Below are 24379 nucleotides of genomic sequence, written 5' to 3'. Positions count from 1 at the left end.
AAGAAGTAGATTGCAGGAACATTTTTGAAGCCAGCACAACTTTATATTCTGATAGAAAACTAATATTAAGACCAGGCATCAGATTAAAAGGCTGTAAAATCCTGCACCCACCAGAGTACCATGTTATAGACTCACTCATACTTAATCCTGACGTGGTTTAAGAATAGCCTGAGCAGGACAATGTGTTGACGGCTACCGAGGCCCAAACATGAGCCGGACCCTCCTGAAATAGCCGCAGCAGGCTGCGCAACGGCGGCGCTATTAGCGGCATCAATGACACAGTAACCTGCATTAGCGGAGCCTCCATAGCAATGCGGCGGCTGCTGCTGGCTGCTCGGGGATAAAGCTGCTGCTGCTGCTGCTGCTGCTGCTCGGTCATGTGATTCCTGCTTTTCTTTTTTTTTTTTTTTTTCCTCCTCCTTCTAAGTTGAAAGGCAGGAGCAGAGCGGTGGAGGGGCCCAGCTCGCCGTCAGACTTGCCGTGGATGCAGCGTTTCTTCGTCCTTCTTCTTTTTTTTCTCTTTTCTTCTCCTTCTTTTCCACATTTACTGAGTTTCTCGCTCCTTCGTGACATTTCCACTCCGTCGCCATGGCGGGGGCTATCATCGAGAACATGAGCACCAAAAAGTTGGTGATAGTGGGAGTTACTCTGCTTTTGTTCCAGGCGTTTGCCTTCATGGTGGGCGGTTTAATTGGTAAGTTTTTTTTCTTCTTCATCACTTTAAAAATTAAAATTAAAAATCAAAGCCCTGCTGCTAGCTAACATCTCTGCACGCGCGCGCGCCTGTTGAGATTTAAACGTCCGTTAAAACAGAAGAAAGAGAAAAAAAAGTTGAGTTTTTTCGCCGAACACATCCAGAAAATGTTCGCTTACGGATAAAAGACGTCGGCCGCCAACTTTTAGCTGTATTTTTCTGTCTTTTTATTCGTGTGTGTGTGTGTGTGTGTGTGTGTGTATGAACGAGCCGAGCTTTAGCGACGCTAAATCACGGCTTCGGATCAAGGTGTCTCCACCGCTGCCTTAATGGAGCTGAAAAAAACAACACAACACGCCCTGGTTCCGCTTTGAGTCCTGGTTTTCTAACATACTCTCGTGTTTTCTTTGATCCCAACTCCAATGCTCTCCCCTCCCGTTCCAAGCTCCTCATACCTCCACCGCCTCCCGTGTATGTAACGTCTGTCTGCTGCGTGGGGCCCCAGGCAGCATCTCCACCTTCATTTCACTCCTTCCTCCTCCCTTCTTTCTTCTTCCTCCCACTCCATGTGTCTCCCCCATTCTCCTCAGGCAGCATCTCTACCTTCATTTCACTCCTTCCTCCCCCCTTTCTTCTTCTTCTTCCTCCTTCTTCCTCCCACCACCCCCATGTGTCTCCCCATTTCTCCCCAAATCCCTGTCGCCTGGCAGGCACAGCATTCATGTTCCTTCCCCTCTTGGTTTCCATTTGCATTGAGTGGTGGTACACACACACACACACACACACACACACACACACAGCTGTGAAAGTTGCATATTTCCTTTTTTTTTGCCTTGAGGTCTGTATTGGAGTTGCTGTCAAGTTTCTTCAAATCCACCCACACTCGGTGGATAGAAGTTGAGTCCATGTTGGAGGATGTCTGGAACCCATCCACGGGCCTCAGCGTCCCAGCAGCCCCCTTCTCAGCTCTCTGCATGGCTGATAAATTAGCTTGTTTGGTTCGTTCCTGGCTGAGATGGTTTTAATGAAGCCAGATTCCTTTGTGTTTGCTCGGTGGCCGGGGGCGGCGGGGGTAATTGAGTAGAAAGGGGTTTTTCTCCCCTTGTTTCCCGACAAACCCGGGAACACGGCATGGGGTCAGCGGGCTGAGGGGATGGCCATTATCCCGGGCACACTGTGGTGGAGGCTGGAAGGGCCGGTGTGCCGCTGGACTCGCCGGGTCACTCGATAATTGAACTCCGAGGGGTTCCAGATAATTCACTTGGATGTGTCGTCTTTGTCGCTCTGTGTGTGTGGTTTTTATTTAGTTTTTACAACACCCCTAAAGATGACCCAGTTTTACGACGGCGTGGACTGCCTGTCACCTATAGGTGTGTGAACCGCCCTTTTGCGCTCTGTTATGGGTGAACAGATATGATAAGATGTTCAGATAACAACAGGATCCTTCCACACAAACCTCTCTGACTTGTACCTATACGCTGTTTATGGACCTTTTCGAGTCCCCTCACGAGTCGCTGCCTGCTCGTGTAGGAGCCGTGACGGTGATTACAGCTTTGAGTCTTCTCAGATATGTCACTAATCTGTTTCATGAGCTGCATCTGAAAGCTCAGGCCTTTCATGTTCGCTGCCGTGAGTCAGTGCTTCCCGCTAGAACCCTCGACAGTGATTACAGCTCATGGAGATGCATCACCAGCAGCTTGACACATTCAGGACTGGAGTATTTCTCTCTTTTTTTTTTTCTTTCTTTCAGATTTGCCCAAACAAATCGGAAGCATCTGCATGTTTGTCCTCAAGTCTTTGACGTTTAGTTTGCTTCGAGGCCGGTTCTTTGTTTTGAAGGCTTCTCAGAGCTGTTGTGCCGGTACCATCAATCACATAAACCCAAATAACAGAACCTTGGGACTCTTAGATGGACTTTTTTGCACAATAATCTGGGTTTTTGTGTTTCCAAACGGTGTATGATGGAGCTTTGAGTCGTGATGATAAGTTTTCGTCCCCTCACCGAACCGTCTTTGGACCCAGAAGGGTTTCCAGAACTCCCAGGTGCCAGTTGGTTCTGTCGTACAGTTCACTGCCTGCTCAGTTTAGTAAGGAGTCAAATTCTGGGAAGCATCTGCGTTTTTTTAATATATATTTTCTGACTTTGCCTGAACTGCTCTTAAGAACTTGTGGAGCTTTTTGAAATGATCAATGCTGATATGTTGTAAAAACAGAGATTTCCTTAATTGCACAACAGCCTGTCGTTAGATATCCACGTTGACTTAACCACTGGTAACCAAGGCTTATGTCTGTATTTTCTTTCGGAGAACAGTTGTTATAGGACCGTGATGAATCTGGTAACGGCATGCTGTGACGGCTGTTGGATCTGATAGATTTAGTAGGGCTGGAAAGGGGATCGACTGTCCAGTGGAGGTGGACTACTGCAGCCAGGAGAAGCCATGGTGCAAACCCGTGATGGAAAAACCAGCATCCATGAAAAGTTTTCAGTGCTCCATAAATAAAAGCTTTCAGAGGAGGGATTAGAAAAGAACATGATCCACAGCGAAGCATTCTTCACGAGCATGTGTCACCGGTGTTTGTTCAGCTACCCTCACTGCAAGGGCACTAACACTCTGCAGTGTAATGAATCTGGTGTGAATTGTGACTGTAACACGATGAAAAGAAAACCGCTGCGTGGTATGAATGCTTCTTAAAGTAAGGATGGATTTACTTGCAGAAAGACGCCATGTTGTCTATTGTGCGTGTTAGCAGGAAATACTGGTGAATGCCTTTAAATTAACATGCTGATTGTCTGACATCATCTCCTCTGCATGAAGACGTTTGTCTCGAGGCTACACCTGGACCCTGAGACCTCTCGGATGTCGTTCACATCACGTCTCTAGGTTTCACAACGGCAGACCGAAGTTTTTTGTGTTCCCCTGATAATGGCGGGTCTTTGCTCAGGCATTGCTAAACTCCTGTGAGTCGAGACTACAAACACTAGTCTTGTCAAGCTCATGAATCTCAATACGTAAACAGTATAATTGGTGCCTGAGAACTTTCAGGAATTTCCCTCCCCATCACTTCAGAGAGAGAGCGAGCCCTGCTACGAGGCATTCTCTAAACAGTGTTAAAGTAATTGCTCAAGTGTTTGGACTGATTTGGCTCTTTCCCAACCTGTTGACTGTTCCTAATGGATGCTAAGATATTAATATTGTCCATGCACAGTTTGATCCACAGTGTTTTATTTATTGATTTCTATTCAAACTTTCTGTGTGATTTATTAGTTTTGGGGGGAATTCAGCTTGGCAGGACCCTCAAACACTCTGCAGCAGTATTTCACTGTGACACCCAGTCTAACGTCTTCCCCGGTTTGTGTTTGTCTCACCAGCTCCCAGCCCCACCACAGCGGTCCACTACATGGCCACCAAGTGTGTGGACACAGTCAAGCACCGACAAGACTCAAAGTGGTTTATGCCTTGGGGTCCTAACCAGTGTGAAAAGATCCGGTCCTTTGACGAGGCCATGGCGAAGAAGATCGAGGCAAACAACATTGTGTTTGCCGTCCACATTCCTCTGCCCAACAAGGAGATGAGCCCGTGGTTCCAGTTCATGCTGGTCATCCTGCAGTTTGACATTGCATTTAAGGTGTACAACCAGATAGGTGAGAATCATCTCTTTATTATGAACTAAAAAAATAAACAACGACGAGGACAAGTGGCTCATGTTTCTCCTCCAGGACGTAGCTTTACAACGTGTGTGACTAGATGTTAGGAATACCTCCTGAGAACCAAAAGCCATTTGTGTGGTCATGAACAAGTAGCACTAACTTGGTTATTGATATTTTCCATTGTCGCCTCTAATCTCTCACAAATTCAGTTCATGTGCAGCAACACTTGGTGACTAAAATCTTACATTACCTTCCTGGCAGGATGTCGCGGTCGAGTGTTAATTTGGATTCTTGTTTCAGTCTATGTAGGCGAACGCTTGAGGAAATCGCAGGAATGTGTCTTTCACAGCAGATTGGATTTCTGTTGCGCTGAAAGGCAGCAAACAATGATGGATGTCCTGCTGTTTGTTCTGTATAGCGGCGCGGGCCTTTGGGATTTCATAGATGAGCTTGTCAGACGCAGTTCAGACAGGTATAAAGGGAGCAGAGAGATTACCCGTTTGTTTTATGTCGGTAGCCTTTGACCACTGAAATGAGCTTGTTATCCATTATTGAGACTCAAAACCAAATTAATTACATACTTGGAATATGAGATTTTCTTGTAGTCTGAATAAATACCGTTCATAATAGCGTACATTTCATTACATGCGCGTTACAAGCTGGTAACAGTTCCAAAAACCGTTGAGATAACTAGGAATGTTTTCCACCGTACACCTCATGTATGAATTATGTGAGACTTCCTTCAGAGTAGCTTCATAGCTGTTGCTCTTGCTATCATCCTGTGATAAGGAAGTGGGGTAAAATAGTACAATAATTGCACCATTTTGAAGGAAAAGGGGGGAAAAAAAATCCATGTTTAAAATCTATTTGCGCACAGTAAGCCTTTTGTTGCCTGCAGGTCCAACATAATTTCTTGTTAGCCTGCTAGCAGCTAATGTCGCCCATTTTGCACCTTTATCCAGTGTCAAACGACACCGTTGTTTGAAATGTGTCGGTGGATAGATCCATCTACAGCATCACAAGTACCTCCGAGGTGCAGGAGGAGGAGGAGGAGGAGGAGGAGGAGGAGGGAGAAGACTGGTGTCGCCAAGAAGACAGGGTTTGGTGTCTTGGCAGGGTGCTCGGGATCCTGAAAGAAGGGATTAGAGAGGATGATGAGAAAGTCTAATAAGTGACGGGAAGCCCGGTAGAGCCCAGGGGAAGGAGTTTAGACTCTCAATGACATCTTTGATTTGGAGGATTAGAATGCACCGTTATGTGTGGTAACGTCAGTCTGAGTGTCGCAACAACTTCTAGTCTTTCTGCACTGAGTGGTAAATCTTGATGCACATCCATCTCAGGCTGATTCTGCATAAACAGGAAAGTGATGGCTGGAGTATTGGTAATGATGTAGAGAACAAAGAGCCTAAAAGTCTGTGGTGGTATTTAATGTGACCCAGCCTTTCTGGTCTGGCTTGTCCAAACAGTCACGCTACAATGGCAGTCTAGTCATCAGCACCCTTTGCTTGGCCTCAGTAGAAATGTGTCTGTGGGTTGTTTACTGCCTGGCTGTCTGACAGACCAGTCCGTGATTCAGTCTAAACCACAGGCAAACCTTTTTTTCCAGATGCTACGGACTCATTTTGGTCTTCCTATGCTGCATGAGGTGCTGTGAGAACAAGTGGATGCATAAGGAGCCAACAGCAGCTCGAGATGCTGCCTGTAGTGGTGCAGAATGGGGATTTTCACTTTTAAACTCATTTCAAGACATTTTTTTTAACCGAATAAGTTCCTTTCCTTTTCTGCCTAGAATGCAGTGTTCCTGCATTGTCGCCTTTTCTGTGTTGTCCTGAGGCGAGGAACGCTGAAAAGAGGAGGGCACAAAAGCTAAAAGGCTTGTGCAGGAACCAGAATCAGAAAGAGATTTATTGCCAGGTGTAGTTTACACAATACCAGGAATTGGTTCTGGTGGGTTGGTGCAACAATAAGTAAGGCACAAGATAAAAATAGCTAAAAAATAGAAGTAACTACAAATAAAAATAACTAATCATGCAAAGCAGATGCAAAAACTTATTGTGGAGTGAAGAATTAAAGTTAAATTTAAATAAGAACCATAAAACTGTAGTATTATTTAAAAGAATACTGATATTTACATTTATACAGATTATCAAAAGAGTGTAGATTGAAAGTGTGGAGGTGCAACACGAGCAACAACAGTGTGAATATTAGTTAAAAACGGCCTGATTTAGCATCTCTGAGCACATGGCATTTATTTTGAAAAGCTTTTCCACATTAAAGCATTTCAGCAGCATGTCGCTTTTAACCAGATTCTCATTGGTTTGTTTGATGCTAAATTAAATCGAGGGATACATTAATAACCTTTAAGTTATTATTAAAGAAACAGCCGTGTTATGGTTGAGTTCTCAGTTTTCTTTGTTGTTCATGTGAGTCTAAGGAATCTGTTACTGACTAACCGTTTGAGCCACTGTCCTTTTTAAAAGAGCATTATGCAGAACGTTCAGGTACTCATTTAGCCAAATAGCAGAACTTTACTCTGTTCACTCGTTACTCATTAAAATTGCTGATAGCTAAGCCTCAGCACATTTCATAAAGATACGAAGGGTTTCCATGAAAGATTCAGATTTATGAATAAGCTCAGTCGTAGTAAAACGATGCAATCATATCTTGAAACCATGACGTGTTTTCTGCCTAAATCCTGCCAGAGGTGGACAGATTCTGCTCTGTGGCTGTGCAACAAACGAACACATCTCTTCCTCGGCTACCTTATCTGTGAAACTATGTTGGTCCCAGGGAAGAGCGTCGCCCTTATTAACCACTCCACCCACCTGCCCCGCTCCACCTCGGCACTGAGCGCCCCTTGGCCGGCGTCCAGCAATAACACAGCTGTTGAGGAGGCTTAGTTTCCGTGGCAATGGCCGCTGGACTGAAGTGGAATGTTTGCATGAAGCGAGCTGACATTTTAGGGCGTCTGGCTCGACCAATGGCTGAGGGGAGGGCATTACGGAGACAGTCGGCTGCCAGCTCTCATCTGGTTCCCTCTCCCCTTCCTCCCTCACTCCCTCTCTCTCTATTTTTTCCCTTTCTTACAGCACAGGCCACTGGGTTTCTTTCTCTTCATTCCAGCTTGTTTCATAACGGCACAAGAGGCACTTTGGAGGGCTGGAGGAGAGAACACTTGGCTTTGTAATGTGATCTAAAGATGCAGCTTTAATAGCTTGGCTTTGGATCTTTTTGTTCACTGGGCTAGGCTGTTGGAGCTCAGCTCAAGGTCTCGCTGAACTTAATGTCAAGCAGGCAGTAACCTAGATCTGCACCACAGAGCAGACTGAATCATCGAATATGTTTATATATGGAGAGATTATCCTGTTTCTCTGACCTTGAACACATACTACTTTTAAAATACACCAACCATCCCCTTAAAACTGTGGTCTTATTTAATAAAGTGAACGATCCTTAAACCACACATAGGATCCAAATGCAGATCGCCTGTGATGTAAACGAGCAGGATGTGCGTCATTGCCTCTCAGTTACTTTCTGAGCATTGTGCAGTGTGTTAGCATATGAAACCTGTAGCGGGGAGTGTCGGTGCTAGTGGTGCTGGTCTTACAGTGAAAAGGCCATTGCTGTCTGTCACCAGCACTTAATTGTGTCTCATCATAGGATGTTAACAGGCTGCGGGGTTGTGCAGCGACGCAGCAACATCAAAATACAGACGTGCACGAATCTATCGTACGGTGCATTTTTTTCCTACACCTATTCGGAGAACACGTCTTGTTATTCTTAAGATGTATTAATTCTGGTGCCGCTAAAGTTTGAATCGGGTTATAAAGAATATTACATTCATGCGAATTAATGTGGTAATCCTTGTGTCCAGTGGATGGATCCGTGGTCACGATCGACGTCGGCCTGGCCTACAGAGACGACTCCATCAGCGAGTGGACGGAGATGGCTCATTCTTTTGAACACAGGAAGCTCAACTGCAACTTCACCGCCGCCAAGGTAGGGAAAAGACTCTCTGTTGACTTGGCATGGAGAGCGGGAGTCGTGTCACGTCTGGGCTTGCCTCTGCTTCGTAGCTTTAATAACTCAGCTCTTCTTTACTGCTCTCTATCTGAAAAAACGAAGCCTATTGCTAGAGGTTGTTTTCCATATCCTGCGATAAATCTCCATCTGCTGGTATGAGAAAGTTAAATGACAGTGCAGGTATTTGTGTCAACTTGTTTTTCTCACATTCACCATCACACCTTTCTAAAGTTATTTTATTCAGCGTACTGGTTGTAATCTCTCCTGTCCAAAAGCGACTCCTGTCACTACAGACGTGTCTGAGCAAGCTGCTGCCCCTCAACTTCCTTCTCTGATTCATGGCATTTAGCTTGGGATCGTTTAGAAAAAAGGGAAATGCTTTTTATTAACGACTGCTAAAAACACACAGACAGGTGTCAAATAAATGCGAACATCAAGTGTCTTTATACTGATTCTCTAACTCGACTCCACCAGAGGGATAAACATTGTTCTTTCAAAAGGTATTCCCTGCTTTGGTGTTTTGGTGATGGTGGCTGATAGCGCCGTTTAACACACCGTTCGACTGGGTGGTGATCTGGTATCTCCGAAGGCCACAGCACAGGATCCTTATAAAGCCATGAAGTGACCCCCTTGTGCCCCGGGGATGGAGTGTTTCAGGAGGAGACCGCTCACATCAAAGCTCCCGTCGTTGAACTTTTAAATCAAGAGAAAAAAAAAAGTCTGTCTCCAGCCTGACTAAGGCCACGTTTACATGTAGCCGGTATCTACAAAAACGGATCTACGTTTTCCAAAATAACAGATTGTTGAAAAAAAAAATCTTCGTTTACACAAACACATCGGTAAGAGCTGCTATGAGCTGCCAGACCTACAGGGGGCAGTGTGACAAGAAGCATAAAGCCACGCTAGCCAATCAGAATCCTGGAAAAAACACAACAACTTTCTGTTACTTCAAGGATAACGGGCTGAGGGTGGTTTGTTTGGGCCCGCAGAAGTGGAGCTGCTCCTACATGTGGTGTTAAAGACACAACAAGGAAAATACTAGAACACACTGACTGTAAACATGTCAGTCCAAGTATATGGACGTAGCCAGACATGGTCGCACACATGTGACGCTTTAGTCACGCACTGTGCTGTCAGACTCCGCCTCCTCCTGTCTACATGCAGACGTAAAGCCGGAGTTTTTCCAGATCTCCACTGTGGCCGGAGCTTTCAGATCTGATGGTTTCGGTGACTCGTAGCTTCGTTCACGTGTAAACCAAAGACCCGTTGAGATATCACCGTTTTTGCTACATGTAAACGAGGCCTGAGACTAAACAAGTTTGTAGCTGTCCCTATAATGATTTGACCAGCGATTTAGGAAGCCGTCATGATCAGTTTGTTGTGTTTTAATGTGTGACCGTGTGCTCCTGTGTTCTGTCCAGACCCATGAGAACGAGGGCCGCTACTATGAGTGCGACTTGCTGCCCTTCATGGAGGTGGGGAGCGTGGCCCACAAATACTATCTCCTCAATATCCGCCTACCTGTGAACGAGCGCAAGAAGGTCAATGTGGGAATTGGAGAAATCAAAGACATCCGCCTTGTTGTAAGTTGTTCTGATGCCACTGTTGGTGAAATGTTTGTCTGCTGAGTGATATGGTATTATGGTTAATCTGTGTTTGCCAATAAAATGCCAATACTCATGTCCCCCCCCCCCCCAAGAGCATCCATCAGAACGGAGGCTTCACCAAAGTGTGGTTTGCCATGAAGACGTTCCTCACGCCCAGCATCCTCATCATCATGATCTGGTACTGGAGGCGCATCACCCTCATGAGCAGACCTCCTGTCCTCCTGGAGAAGTAAGACCTCCTCGTCAGTGTCACGGTGGTGTTTCTTAAGCACTTTTGACTCCATAATTCCTCAGATTAGGGTTCAGTGGTAATGAAGGACAAGTCAGTGGCTCTGCTTCAGCGCATCTACTGGATGAAAGCACATATTAACTTTTGATGACATGTACAAGTAGGTCATGCTGAGTGTGTGCGCTATAGGTCACAGGGCACTGCTCATCAAGCGTCTGAAGAACGTGATCTGGGACCATCAGCAGGTTGGACTCAGCTTTGAACAGTCAGTAAAGTGGGATACACAAACAAATCTGAAACCTAATATGAAAGAAAAGGACCTGCTTCTGACAAAAGCCATTTTTCATTGCTGCTTTTATTTCAGCAAAAAGACTCAAGACGTCAGATATTTGTATTAATTCCTTCACCAATTTATGCAAATTTGAGCCCAAATACAGGCTGTTGTGCCTGAAACGGATAGTTTGAATTCCATGCTGTGAAAAGTTGAAGCTCTGCTCTGAGCCCAGTGTTTGTCTAGCCCCCCGCTGTGCTGGGAAGACGGATCAGTAAGAGGCAGCGTTCTGCGCCACAGGAAGCGCCTGGCGAAGCGTGAAACACGTTACAAAATTTGCAAGCTAGCACTCAGCTGACACATGCTGCACACGCATTTAGGACAGAAACACACCAGCTAGCAAGACGCCACATGCACACAGACACACACACACACACACAGAGTCTCCCTCCTTCCCTCCGTCTTTTCCGGCTCAAGGCTCTTATTCCCATATGACCAGCAGGCTCTCAGGAAGTGCGACTCGTACCCTATTTGTGGACAGTGAATGATTTTTTCATGCTGTAAAAGCTTTACTAGAGTCTCCTGTCATGCTAGCCCGCAGAGGTGTCAGAATGGTAAACCTCTACGCTTTGAGGACGGATATGAGCGGGAGCTGGCACAGGATGGTATGATTTATAAAATGAAGAAATTGAGTTATTTGCATCTTTATCATGTGACAATAGAAACAATAAAACTGCCAAAAAAGGTCAGACTGACCCTAACTGCTCTGGAATGCATCTCACTCAAATGAAATGCAGACATAATAAGTTTATTGTCATGTTGCTGTACATACACAGCAGTACAGGCAAGATGAGAGAGCGTTTCTTCCAGTAACTAAAACCAATTAAATAAAGAAGTGTTTGCAGATCTGGATCAGCAGTTCAGCATTGTGACAGCTGGTGGTATGAAGCTGCTGATCAGTCTGGAGGTTGTTCCTTTAACGCCCCGGAAAACAGCAGTCCCTCCACTCTCTGCAGGTTTCTCTCAGCAGACGTCCAGCTTGTTGTGGAGGGAGAGCAGGAGGACGGTCCTGCTGGTCTGGAGGGATTAGCCTTTAGCCTAGCATGGATCCCAGCTCTCTTCCTCCTCCTTTGTTTATGTTCGCACTGCTTCCTTCTCTCTCGGGTAACTGCCGGCGTCGTCTCCGATCGGACTCCATGTTGGTGTAGTATGTCCACATCACAACGGCAATTTTAGCGTTCACTGTCCTGATGTTCAGCAAAGCCTCTCGGCTGTAAGTTTTGCAGAATGAACGTCTGGGATAGTCAGGACACAAAACATTCACTTTCGTTGTCTCCTGAAGGGGCCGCTGCCTCCATTCGTGCCACCATCACCATTGTAGGTCACAGTGTTCAGTGAACTGGGTCTATGCAGAACCTCTACTCCCTCAGCTTTACAGAATTCATAGCAAACGTTTACGCAGACTTTAACAGATCTCAGCTCTCCTCTCCCGTCTTTGTTGATGGTGCTCAGGACACATTCCCTGCATACCAGTCGAATGTGGTTTCACTCTGTTCACTCTGCAAAACAATGCTGCCGAGGTGTCTGGAGTAGATTTGCTTAGAACCAGTATGGCATTACTCGCGTTCCCCACAGTGTTTGCAGTAAATGTTTGTACCGGCATGTTTTAGGTTCATCTTTATCTCTGTCGCTCTGTTTCGCCCTCGTAGCTGTCTATTTAGGATCATCCTTTCATCTGCTGGTGGCATGAGGGACCTGCTGCAGTCACAACAAAGTCTTTCTGTGCACTAATTATCGTTAGCTCACTGACCCTTGCAGTAGTTTTTTCTGAATATCTGGATGTCATAGTTGAGGGAGGTTTGCTGTAAGGATGTGGTTGTTTAGAAAGGCAGGTGAATATTTCAGAAACGTATAGGTCGGTGTTGTGTGGGGACACGCTGTGCTCAAATAATCTAATCAATAATGTCCTTAAGATCTAATAAGCCTGCTTCTGTAGAGAAAGACTTAGCCTACTGCATCGATCGCCTCTGTGTAAAAGATGCATCCTAAACCTCATCTGTAGAGTGAACAGTGCTCTCGTAAAAAATATAAAAACAGCTTGTACATTAAGTGGGGAAAAAAGAATGTGCAGTAGGACTTTCTAAGGAGGATGAATTAAACTAACTTCATGAATTAGAGGCAGCACTGTTGGAAAAGCAGTAGAAAATAGATTTTAGGACCCAGGAAAGGTACAAGAATAAGCTGCTGATATGCCAGAGACCCAATAGGGACAAATCATTTTCTTAATCTGGAATTGTCCCAAACTGAGTTTATATTGGAATTGCAGTCACAGAACATTAGGCGCCGTATTCGAGCCTCAAATACCTCTTTGAGACCCTTTATCTGGGCCGTGTTTTGGTTGGGAAGCCGAGGAGGGATAAAAGCCAGCTGCAGGCTCAAGTTTAAAAAAAAATCTGCCACTGGAAATTCAAGTCTTGTGCAACCTATTACGAAAGATTGTTATTGTGCAGTTTTGGAAATACTGAAAATGAAAAGCTGACTTTGTCTTCTAGGTTTCAAAAGAGTCGAATGGATCATATTTGTAAGCCTGGTGTTAACAGATTTTGTGTAGCTTCCCCCTTGTTTCCTCATCAATCAGAAATGTATTACTTTGCAGTGTATTACTAACAAACTAAAGAAGAATGACACATCGGTACAGTAGATAAGAAATGTTTTGTTTTAGATATTTGCTCTGATGTGAAATTAAACAGTTTACAGTCACTATATTAACAATTCAGGTTCCACAACAGGAACTCAATACAACAGAAGTACAGCCTTCATTATATTTTGTTAAAATGTCATGTGTCCCTATTTATTGATTGATTTATTTTTAAATATATGTTTTGCCTTTACATAGATCAGTAGAGATAGACAGGAAAGGAGGGAGAAGGATGGACCTGTAGCAAAGGCTCTTGAGTCGAACCCACGACGGGGAGCTATAGCCCATGTTCATGGGTCACCCGCTCAGTTAGATGGGCTAAAGGGGCGCACCATCCCTCTTTGTTTCTGATGACCGATTCAGTCCTTCTCAGCATGAATAACAGAGAGTTATCTTTAAAGACTCAGCTGCTCTTTGTTGGAAGGGATAGGTGTTGTGTTGGATTCAAGTCAGGCAACCTACTTTGCCACACTTCCTACTTCTTGTGTGATTTTTGCCGTGTGCCTTCAGTGGTTATCATCAATACTCTTCTTCTGCCAAACTTCTACAGAGTGGGAGTCATCTTGTCAGCCAGTGTTTTGGTATCCACAGACATTCATGGTGTCATCTCTAAACGTCATGGCCTGTAGGGTTTTTTTTTTTTTTTAGTTGGAAACCATCTATACAGGTTGACTTTATATACAGTCCTTCATACTATCTTTACAAGCTTTACAGTAACTCCAGTGATAACCTTTGTGCCAAGTCTGAAGCAATTGCTTGTCTGTTTTTCAGTCTGTGAATACATCAGAGGTGCATTCACTTTTCTGTACTGAGTTTCTACTATGAGGCCTGTATTTTCAATATAGTCGTCCTGAAGTAGCTGTTTTTGATTTTTCAAAAGAAGAAATGCCCTACTAGTCAACTTAGAAATAATGAAATGATTGAGAACTGATGCATCTTTAAGTGATCCGCTGATGCTGCATGCACTGCCCTGCTCGGTGGTTAACACGGTCGCCTCGCAGCTAGAAGGTCGCCGGTTGGCGTCCCGGTGAGGACACCTGGGATCTTCCTGCGTGGAGTCTCCATGTTCTCCCCGTGCAGCGTGGGTTCTCTCCGGGTTCTCCGGCTTCCTCCCACAGTCCAGAAACATGCTGAGGTTAATTGGTGATTGTAAATTGTCCGTAGGTGTGAATGTGAGTGTGCTTGGTTGTCTGTCTCTAAGTGTAGCCCTGTGATAGACTGGCTTCCTGTCCAGGTGAACCTGCCTTCACCCTGAGTCAGCTGGGATAGGCTCCGCCCCCCATGACCCTAGTGAGGATTAAGGTGTAGAGATGATGAATGGATGGATATCAGTGGATTTGCTGAGCATGAATAATAGGTTGTGATGCCCGTCCTACTGTCCCACAGTAATGATGGTGAAATGTTATCTAAACATTTATTTTTTCCCTTCACAGGGTGATCTTCGCTCTGGGCATCTCCATGACCTTCATCAACATCCCAGTGGAGTGGTTCTCTGTGGGCTTCAACTGGACCTGGATGCTGCTTTTTGGAGACATCAGGCAGGGCATCTTCTACTCCATGCTGCTTTCCTTCTGGATCATCTTCTGCGGGGAGCATCTCATGGTACTGTACACGGCACGACTCAACCCCTGGCATGTTCTGTGTTTTTCTGACTGACCTGCTGGCTTGCTTGCCAACTGTGATCTCACAGCCGTTTAGCCGTGAAGGTGTTTCGAGTCTTGTCGCAGCCCCACTGGGACGTTTTTACAGTTTTGAAATGAAAAACATTAACTGCGTCTCAGACAAATACGAGACTGAGTGCTTGCTTAGAGGAATGTTTCAGTGGCTGTACATCTTTCCCCTCCCCCCCCATTCAAGCTTAATGCAAGAAATGTGGCCAGCTTGACTCAGCTGGGTTTTTTTAGGTTCATCTTTAAGCCTTCTAAAATAACAGTATTGCAGCATTTTATTAGGATGAGAGTGTATTTTCAGATACGCTTTGCATCCTAATACTCAGTGATCTGCAGTCACGTGTGCCTTTAACCCTTTTTGTTGCTCCTGTCACGTTTTCCTTCTACGTAGACTAATTTTTCGCTGCAGTCTAAAGTCTTGCACCTCTGTGGAAACACCACAATGCTGGCTAGAGCGAGAGAGAGCTGTTACAGAGCAGACAGTCTGACTGTTTGGGTGGAGAGGCGGGACATGTGTCACACAGCCGCCGTCTTTAGCGTTTCAGAATCCCTCCGTAGATGTCGGTTCAGAAATATTTAAGTGGCAGCTTCTTCTTCTTCTGATGGCACTGAGGTGTTTATCTATTAGGTTGTGTTGTCAGTAACATAAGCACACGTTTGTTTTGCTAAACCGCCACTTGTCTGTGCTTTTGTGCCTCCTTCCACACTTTTTGTGACCAAGTGTTCTCTGATAGTTCACTTTATTAATATGATCGTCTGCTGAACACAGTTATAGATATTCTGGCTTGAATAACAGTTAAAAAGTCAGTTTTGTCATGAATTAATGTTCAAAGCTGCAAATTGAACGGTAGACGTTCGTTTCTTTATGGAAGGAGGTTTTGCCCATCTTCTCTCGTTGTCATTTTTGTCCAGGAAACACAGTTCTTTGAAGCAGAGGTTCTGGGTGGAGGAGAGCTGAAGATGTGTGAACTCTGTCTGCCAGTCATCAAAATCTTCCCTGAACTTGGCCGTCCTCCTACAAAAAAATCGCAGGTCATTCTTACCTGACATCTGTAATCTGGCCTGGTTTGGGGCAGTCATGGAGGCTTTTTTTTTTTTTTCTCACTGAACAAAGCGACAGTTGACTGGAAGACCTCCTGGATGAGCTCCATGTCTGCCTCAGACAGGATGATCGTCTCTTTGCTCTTCAGCTCTCTGCAGCGTATTCTGCACATTCGGCTTCTCTCTTGCTGGCTGGCTGGCTTTGCTCTACTTGCTTTTGCGAAGAGGGTTTCGTTTGCTTCTGAGCAGCACGTTTAGGTTTATGCAGTGATGTTGCATCAGTGCCTTGATATGCTCCTTCGTTGTCTGTTCCTAAACCTGGTTGCTCGTCCTCGAGGCTCAGTACACACTCCTAGAGACACTCCTCTGTATGCCTAATTGTACACTCTTGTTTGCAGCGCCTGACTTTTCATCACTCAGATTTTTGTGTATTGCTGATATGTAATGTTTGTGACTACGGGCATTACATGATGTAGTGTTCTGGTCCGTTTGCATGACATCCGTTCATCAGTGCTTGATCACAGCCAATGTAAATGTTTAATTTCTGTCTTTATCCTATCAAAAATGGGGGAAATATTCTTTATCTATGTATTTTGTAGTTTTTCCAAATAGTTTTCTAAGTAGCTTAAAGTTGACTTTCTTTTGATATTTTTAGAAGATAGTAGCGTACACTCATTTTTACACAAACCACCTCCAGTTGGTGCACTGTGACCAACAACCTCGTACGTATCCTTCAGCACAAACAAAGTTAGTAGAAGTAGAACAACGGCTTCAGTAGCTGAGTCGTCTCGTGTCAAAGTGCTGGTAAGTTAACCACAGAAGAACGATTTCAGCCGATTTGAACTTTATCATGTTTTCAGTTTATAACTTTGAATAACTGTAATGAAAGTGATCAGCTGAAAGATGTCTAGACCCTTTAGTGTAGATTGATCTGACATGCCTGTGAGGGTCAGGTGGAACATTAATCAGTGAATATCATTAAAGATGGCTCTATCATGGCTTCATGCTGCAGACTCTCTCATGGCATTCTTTTTCAAATGCTTTTGCAAAAACAGTGCAGGTGCATTTATGATCTAAGAGCCTCTGTGTGTGTGTTAGCTTTGCACAAAACTTTTTAAGCTCTGTCAACTTTCACTGATTATAAATATCATCGTCCTAAAAGCCATACCTTTTGCAGGTTACGTCAAGATGGGTTTTATATGTAGGTGAATTAATTCTTGTTAAATTCCAAAAGCTTTCTAGGGTTCTCTGCGGTGAGCCGGCTTCAGCTGTCGCAGTTCTTCTTCGTGGGGTTGATGTGTTTTCATCTTATCTGTATACGAACGTTCTTCCTTCCACGTTGTTTTAGCGTCGTGGAGGAAGCTTGTTTTCACCACTGGGTTTGTCTGAGGCCACGTTTACACGTAGCCGGTATTCACAAAAACAGATCTGCGATTTCTAATATAACATCGTTCACACCAGATCGTTGAAAAAAAAAAAATAATAAAAAATCTTCGTTTACACAAACCTGCATAAACGTATCGGTAAGAGCTGCTATGAGCTGCCAGACCTACAGGGGGCAGTGTAACGAGAAGCATACAGCCAGTCAGAATCCTGGAAAAAAACACAACGCATTACTTCCTGTTACTTCAACGATAACGGCGCGAGGGTGGTTTGTTTGGACCGACACACGTGGAGCTGCTCCTACATGTGGTGTTAGAGACACAACAAGGAAAACACTAGAACACACTGACTTTCTATCACAGCAGCCAGACTGTAGACATGGTCGCACACATGTGACGCTTTCGTCACTCACTGTGACGTCAGACTCCGCCTCCTCCTCTCTACATGCAAACGTGAAGACAGAGTTTTTCCAAAATCTCCACAATCTTTTAGATCCGATGGTTTTCGGTGACTCGTAGCTTTGTCTACATGTAAACCAAAGGCCCATTGAGATGTCACCGTTTCTGCTACCAGGACGTCTCTCTCCCGTCTTGAACTCTTCTTTCTTGGTGGCCGCCTTGACCTCTGATGACTTTGACGATGGCCTGCTTGAAGTTAATATTCCACAACTCTCCCACATTCTTTGTTTTTTGAATTAAATTTCTTTTACATAAAAAACTGTAATCCAAAGCATATTTATGTTTCATTCATTTCAAAAATGTTCCCCAGCAGCAGCTAGCTGTGTAGTCGACCTAATAATAATAATGTCAGCTTAATATGTTAGGAAGCTTTGCGTTCCACATACAGCAGCTGACACAAACAGCAATAATAAGACTTCCAGTTTGTGATTTTGCCAATTTAATCATCTGCTTTAATTTAAAGTTGTTAACAAAGCATGAAATGTCCAGCGGGGTTGAATACTTCTCATGGACACTGTGCATCGGTGGTGATTATTCAAATTCTTCCAGCCCTGAAGCAGAGAAAAAAGAGGTTTGTCAGTGAATCATACGGTTATGCCACAAGTTGCATTCATGTTTTCTTCTTTCCAATTTCATATGTTGATATGAGCTTGGCATTAGTATGAGATCTTGACGCACTTAAAGCAGCTCCTACTATTTTTCCCTCCAGCTTTGGCACCTTCCAGCTTCAAACAGGACATCAGTATGACACACAGTGTGACCTCTGAGACTCTGGAGAGAATGAAGACATACTGTATGTAATCCATCAAGTGTAAATCCAGTCTTTAAGTCTGTTTTGTGTTCTTTTCTCAGGACCAGACGGAGAGGAACCGTTTCTCGGTGTACTGGAAGCAGGTGGGACCCATCGTGTTCGGCTCCTTCTGCCTCTTCATCTTTGACATGTGCGAGAGGTGAGACGCAGTTTTTCTTATTTTTTCTTTAAAACAAGAGACTTGTTGGGGTGCCACAATGGCTCACCTGGTTGAGCCGCTGTCCCAGGTACGGGGGCCGAAGTCTCCGACGCAGCGGTCGTGAGTTTGGGTTCCGCTCATGGCCCTTTGCAGCAGGTCCTTCCCCGATTCTTCTCCCCCACTTTCCTGTCTCTCTCTTCGCTGTAGTATCAAATAAAGGCAAAAAGGCCAAATAAAATAAACTGGGAAACAAAAACAAACAAGAGAATTGTTTTATAAACTGCGACAAATAACAGAATACATCTTGTGAAATCTGTCCTATATTTTATTTAGATTTTTATGCCTTAAACTTCGTGTATAATCGCCATGTGATGTGAATTTCTAAACCAGCTCAGCTTTTGTTCTTCTTTTGCTCTCCAGAGGCGTCCAGCTTACGAACCCCTTCTACAGCATCTGGGCGTCTGACGTTGGAACAGAGCTGGCTGTATCCTTTTTGTTTTATTTGTATTTTTGACAACATCATCAGGTTTGTCTGGTGAAACGTCATCAGACAGACGTGATGCTGACCCTGTCGATGGACAGACACACTCTGTGGGAGTGTAAATAGCCACGTCTTGCAGTCTAGCAGCCAATAAACATGTTTACGGCGGCTTTTCTGCTCCAGTTGTTGGAACAAATTAATTTCTTCAGCAACACCGTGCCGACTGCCAGACTGTTGTGTTTTTCTTGGCTTTGGCACGACGAGGAAACTGGAATCTCCAGACTAATATGGTGAGAAATTATTCAGCGATGCCATATGTGAGAGCATCGCCTCGGGATGACGTGTTGATGTGTGTCTGCTTTGGCCTCGCTCACTCATCTGAATGATGTAAAATTCATCAGCACACCAAACAGCCAACCAATACTGTTTTGTTTTGTTTTTTTGTCCCCTTTTAATCACTTCCTTCTTTGCAATGAATCGTAAGGTTCACCACTGATGGGCATTTCTTGTTCTGTCTGCTGCAGTGAGTTCTGTTACGGGTTTATAAATGAGAGACACAAGCGTTAAACAGCTGTTTAATTATTTGAGTCTATTTTTATTGTAGTAAAGCAAATATATGTGCAATATCTTAACCAACAAAGTGCAATATTACATCTACCTCGCTGCTACACAAATGTTTAGGCTAAATACAACTAATTCTGGCTTTCTACTCTAACGTTTATTTTTTATTTTTTTCTTGTTACACTTGTATTTCTGTATTTTTACTTATATTTTGCTCTTGTTTTTGTTATTTATGAGGCTTTTTCTTGAAACAAAAAAAAAGGGACCTGAGTACTAATTTTGTACCACAAACACATGACTGTGAGCCGGCATGACAATTAAAGTTCGGCTTTATATATATATAGATGGCTTATAAACAGACTTTGTAAAGCTTTCATATCTTACTATCTCATCACTTCCTTGACCGGTGTTTGCTCAGATGGCGTTCATAATCGTGGCAGGGATCTGTGCCTGTCTCTACTTCCTCTTCCTCTGCTTCATGGTGTTTCAGGTCTTCCGCAACATCAGCGGGAAGAGGACGTCCCTGCCCGCCATGTCCAAGGCCAGACGCCTGCACTACGAGGTGCGTGAGATTTAATTAACCTGTCACTAATGTGTTTGTTCGTTATCGCTCAGACACAACAATGGCGTCTGCACAGTGCAAAGGCCCCACTCTGAAACACGGTGAGCTTCTAATGAGCTGTGTTGTTACTCAGTAATCCTCTTTATCTCCCTTTAGGGTCTCATTTTCAGGTTCAAATTCCTCATGCTGGTCACTCTGACCTGTGCTGCCATGACGGTCATCTTCTTCATCATCAGTCAGGTACGTGTCGTTCATCACATGCTGATGTGATGACAGCGTTGCCCCTCTGGATAATGACTAGTTATGCAATAATTTAACAGCTATGTTGCTTCTGTCCCCTAAACATACAAACCACCGTTCTCCCCTCAGAGGAATAACAGTCTGTGTGTTTGCAGGTGAACGAGGGTCACTGGCACTGGGGAGAGCACACGGTGCAGGTGAACAGCGCCTTCTTCACCGGCATCTACGGCATGTGGAATCTGTACGTCTTCGCCATCATGTTCCTCTACGCGCCGTCTCACAAACGCTACGGAGATGAGCAGACAAGTGGTCAGTGCATCACCGGTAACTACACGTTTCTTACTAGTTTCAAACTAAATGGGACAACAAGCAGCTCGATGGACAAGCGGTTCCACGGGCATACCACGTGGGCCCTAAGAAGAGCACTACGAAGCACGTTTGACGTAGCCAGACTCTTCTCTGTCAGCTAGAACCCCAGTCAGATTATCACTATGTTCTCTGATAGATGCCAACAGACTGAACAACTTTCAGTCTGTCTTCTATCAGCCGCAATACCAGCAGTTTGAAACAGACTTGGTAGCCAATCAGGACCAAACATAAAAACATATTTATGTATTTTCTGCAATGCATATAATTCCTTAGGTGGTAGAGCAGGTTGTCCTCTGATTAGAAGGTTGGCGGTTCGATCCCCTCTACAGTCGAGGTGTCCTTGGGCAAGACACTGAACCTGAAGTTGCTCCCAGTGGCAGGCAGCAGCTTGCATGGCAGCTCTGTGGCCGTTGGTGTAGGAATGGGTGAATGAGAAACACATTGTGAGTGCTGCTAAGGTAGAAAAGCACTCTGTAAGTGCGTACTGTTTGCACTTCTGTACCTGTATGACTTGGTTAAAATACAGCTGAACAGGTTTGCAGATGGGATCCACCTTCATGACAAAGAAAACTCTGACTCTCAACATATAATTAGACTGTGTGGTTCTCCTCAGGTTTTCTGCTTGTCATTCCCCTGCTCTCTCTCCCACTTCCTGTCTTTCTCGCCACTGTCTCTCTAAGAACAAAGCAAAAGTAGCTGAAATTTAATCTTTAAAAGGAAAGAATGGACCGTTTGACCTCGTCCAGATTGACCTTATGTTACTTTAAGGTTGACGTCCTTAAAAAAAATCTGTAAATGCATCTTAAACAACAGCACTGTGATTATAGTGATGATTTAAAGGTGGAGTATGAGAATGTGATCCAGTATGGTTTGTGTTCAGGTCAGTAAACGCCTCCTCGTGGTCCCCAGGCGGTCCGTTCTCTGTGTGTGGTGGGAAAACCCGGTCCTGGCCTGGTAACCAGACTAAAACATGGCCCGAACTGACTCACACGTCTCTGTCCTATCATGTTTTCAGCATGCTTGTGCACTACAGGGGGAAGTGGAAGCAATATATGCTTACCAACTCCCCAGAGTCACAAACTCCACCTTTAATAATCATCAATTAATCTGTTACTGAAGTGTAACCGCATCGTCTGCTCGTTGTGTTAAACTGATTATGTATTCCCAGTTGTTCTCACTTTGTTCTGATGGAGAACAAGCGTCTGTCCTCTGCCGCCCGTCCGTCCAGGGTGTGTTCTTGGAGGGAGGAGGGGGACTGAGAAAGGACGCAGATTCTCAGGGGAAAGAAGCGTCTCTCTGCACTGAGAGGGTGATCCTAATGGACAGCAGGCTTCCTTCCAGGCAGAGAGGAAGGGAACAGCGACGAGAGAGAGGGGAGGGGACGAGGAAGTAATGAAAACCATCCATCCATCTCCTGACGTCAGTGACACGGGGGAGAGAAAAAGAGGGTTTGAAGTTCTGGAAGTCTTTGCCTGCAGTGAGGCGGTCTCCTGGGAGGGACGGCTCGCTCCAAGTTCCAGTCACTGTGTTGATTTACTCGCTCAGCTCTTGAGTTTCACTTCTGTTCTGAGCCAGCTGAGAGTGTTCAGACTGATGAAATGCAGCTGAAGCAACGTGATGTAGTAACAGAGACGGGGGCGGCAACGCAAACAACAAACTCCTAGAATGTTCTGGAGTCAGTAATTGTGTCTTAATTAGTGACTTATCCATCCTGCCTTTAGCTCAGTGTCAGCTGGGATGGCCTCCAGCCTCCCACAGCCCTCTGCTGGATAGAGCACATACAGCTAATGGATGATTCATGTGTCGTCTTTTATGTGTGCAGGTGATGCCGGAGCAAACAGCGGAGAGGACATCCAGCTGACCACTACCATCACCCATGTGGACGGTCCCACTGAGATCTACAAGATGACTGGCAAAGAGTCGCAGGAGTAGATCTACTGAGACTCCCATCTACTGCTCCCATGGTATACAGCATATCTAATCAAACAGGTTCCTCTCTGTATGTCCCCTGGCCCTAAACCACAGTCCAGTTTGCATGTGACTACCGGTCCCACAGCCCTGTTTCTAGCACCTGAGCTTGTCCACATGCTCCCTGCTCCAGAAGTCCCTGCTGTGTTTGTTAGACTCTCAACACTCCTATCAGTCCGTCTCATTTCATTTCATTGTGGAATTCCTTCTTACATTTCACACTTTATGTGAGCTCAGTTGTGTTTGTACATGTTGCACAACGCCTTTCACGCCAAGCCCGGTACTGAAAAGCTGCTTTATTGAGAAATTCGAGTGTAAAGAAAACCGTTTCTCTGCGGTCAGAGAAGTCCTGCTCCCTACTGCAGTGGTTTGTTTCACTGCGTCATCGGTAAAAACCTGAGCTAAAGAAGACGGACCGCAAGACGTTGGAACCATTTGGTTTGATGTTTTGCTCTATTACATGTTATTTACTCATTCAAGGCCTTAGAACCTGTCATACGTACACATTTCATAAAGCGTAGATCATGTGGAGTACTGCTGTCGCTCTTAGTCTTTGTTTTGTATCACTGGGGGTAATGTACAGACCACGTAGCCACTTTGGGAAATGCATCCTGTACGTTCATCATGTTACAATGTAGATATCTATTTTTTATAAAGTGCTTATTCTCAACTTCACAAAATATACGCATTGAGCTTTATCAATATTTTTGAAGTTGACTGTAGCCTATTACACATGATTCCTTTTTTTTGTTTTGTTTTGCTTTTTAAGCTAATTTAAATAAAAAAAACTTTTACTTAATGTGCTTGTGTATTGTCGTGCTTTTTGCTCCTTTATATACCAGTGCTTGTTTTTAGTATCATTCACTAGTAATATAAAGAGAAGGTGTAACTCCACTGTCATTAAGGTTTATAGTGTTTCTATAGTGACCTCCTTCTGAATACGGTGCTGAAATTAGGTTTAGTTCATAAACAGATGAATCACTGCTGCTGTAACAAGTGTTCTGTTTTATTTTATGTTTTTCAATAAATCCACTAAATGGGGTGTGATATGCAACCCTGAATGACAGCCTGTGTTCCAGTAGGGAGAGTGCGCCTCCACCAGACTGCTGGCAGAACAGCAGACCTTCTGGCAAAGGTCAAGTCTGTCAAGTTAGCCAAAGACAGCTGGTGCACCACAGGATGTTAGGAGTTTTATTCTTGTATTCTTCCACTCAGCATTGCTACTTCTGAGGATTTGTCTGGAAACTGCAATAACTATATATTATAACTATTGAGAATAATACCAATAATATTACTATTAATGCTTTTTTTTGGTATAGCACCTATCATGCACAGCATGTTGCTCAAAGAGCTTTGACACTTAAAATGTTTAAAATACTAAATACAAACATAAAAATCCAAATGCGTCTGTATTCTGTATTTTAGTTTTAAAGTTAAGCACTTTGAGCTGCATGCTGTGCACGAAATATGCAACATAAATACAGTATTAAATATTGTTGATACTGTGTTTAATGATACCAACAAT

The 24379-nt window shown here is 44.4% G+C and overlaps 1 protein-coding gene across 4 annotated transcripts; it reads left to right on the top strand.

Moving 5' to 3' along the window:
- The first annotated feature begins 405 nt into the window (after positions 1 to 405).
- On the top strand, positions 406 to 23653 carry wls (Wnt ligand secretion mediator). 4 transcript variants are annotated; one of them, XM_008278314.1, is made up of 13 exons: positions 406 to 694; positions 4065 to 4337; positions 8218 to 8342; positions 9788 to 9949; positions 10066 to 10202; positions 14605 to 14773; positions 15754 to 15873; positions 18576 to 18673; positions 19094 to 19157; positions 20134 to 20277; positions 20434 to 20517; positions 20673 to 20826; positions 22709 to 23653. In XM_008278314.1, the coding sequence occupies exons 1-13, from the start codon at positions 589 to 591 to the stop codon at positions 22816 to 22818; spliced, it is 1746 nt and encodes a 581-aa protein (XP_008276536.1). In that variant the 5' UTR covers positions 406 to 588; the 3' UTR covers positions 22819 to 23653. The 4 variants fall into 4 exon arrangements, with proteins under 4 accessions (XP_008276536.1, XP_008276697.1, XP_008276446.1 ...); XM_008278224.1 differs by having other exon boundaries at positions 407 to 694; positions 20673 to 20841; XM_008278475.1 differs by lacking the exon at positions 15754 to 15873.
- Positions 23654 to 24379: the final 726 nt, after the last annotated feature.

The sequence above is a fragment of the Stegastes partitus genome, unplaced genomic scaffold (genome assembly GCF_000690725.1).
Source record: "Stegastes partitus isolate 25-593 unplaced genomic scaffold, Stegastes_partitus-1.0.2 Scaffold0, whole genome shotgun sequence".
Taxonomy (NCBI): domain Eukaryota; kingdom Metazoa; phylum Chordata; class Actinopteri; family Pomacentridae; genus Stegastes; species Stegastes partitus.
Note: the sequence above shows the minus strand (reverse complement) of the source record. Positions and strands in the feature narration are given on the sequence as shown.

Bases quoted from the DNA above. Each gene is read 5' to 3' on its own strand.
- wls (XM_008278224.1), top strand. From the start codon at position 589: ATGGCGGGGGCTATCATCGAGAACATGAGCACCAAAAAGTTGGTGATA. The intron at 10,203-14,604 runs GTAAGACCTCCT...TTCCCTTCACAG, and splicing joins CCTCCTGTCCTCCTGGAGAA to GGTGATCTTCGCTCTGGGCA. The intron at 15,874-18,575 runs GTCATTCTTACC...TTCTTTTCTCAG, and splicing joins CTCCTACAAAAAAATCGCAG to GACCAGACGGAGAGGAACCG.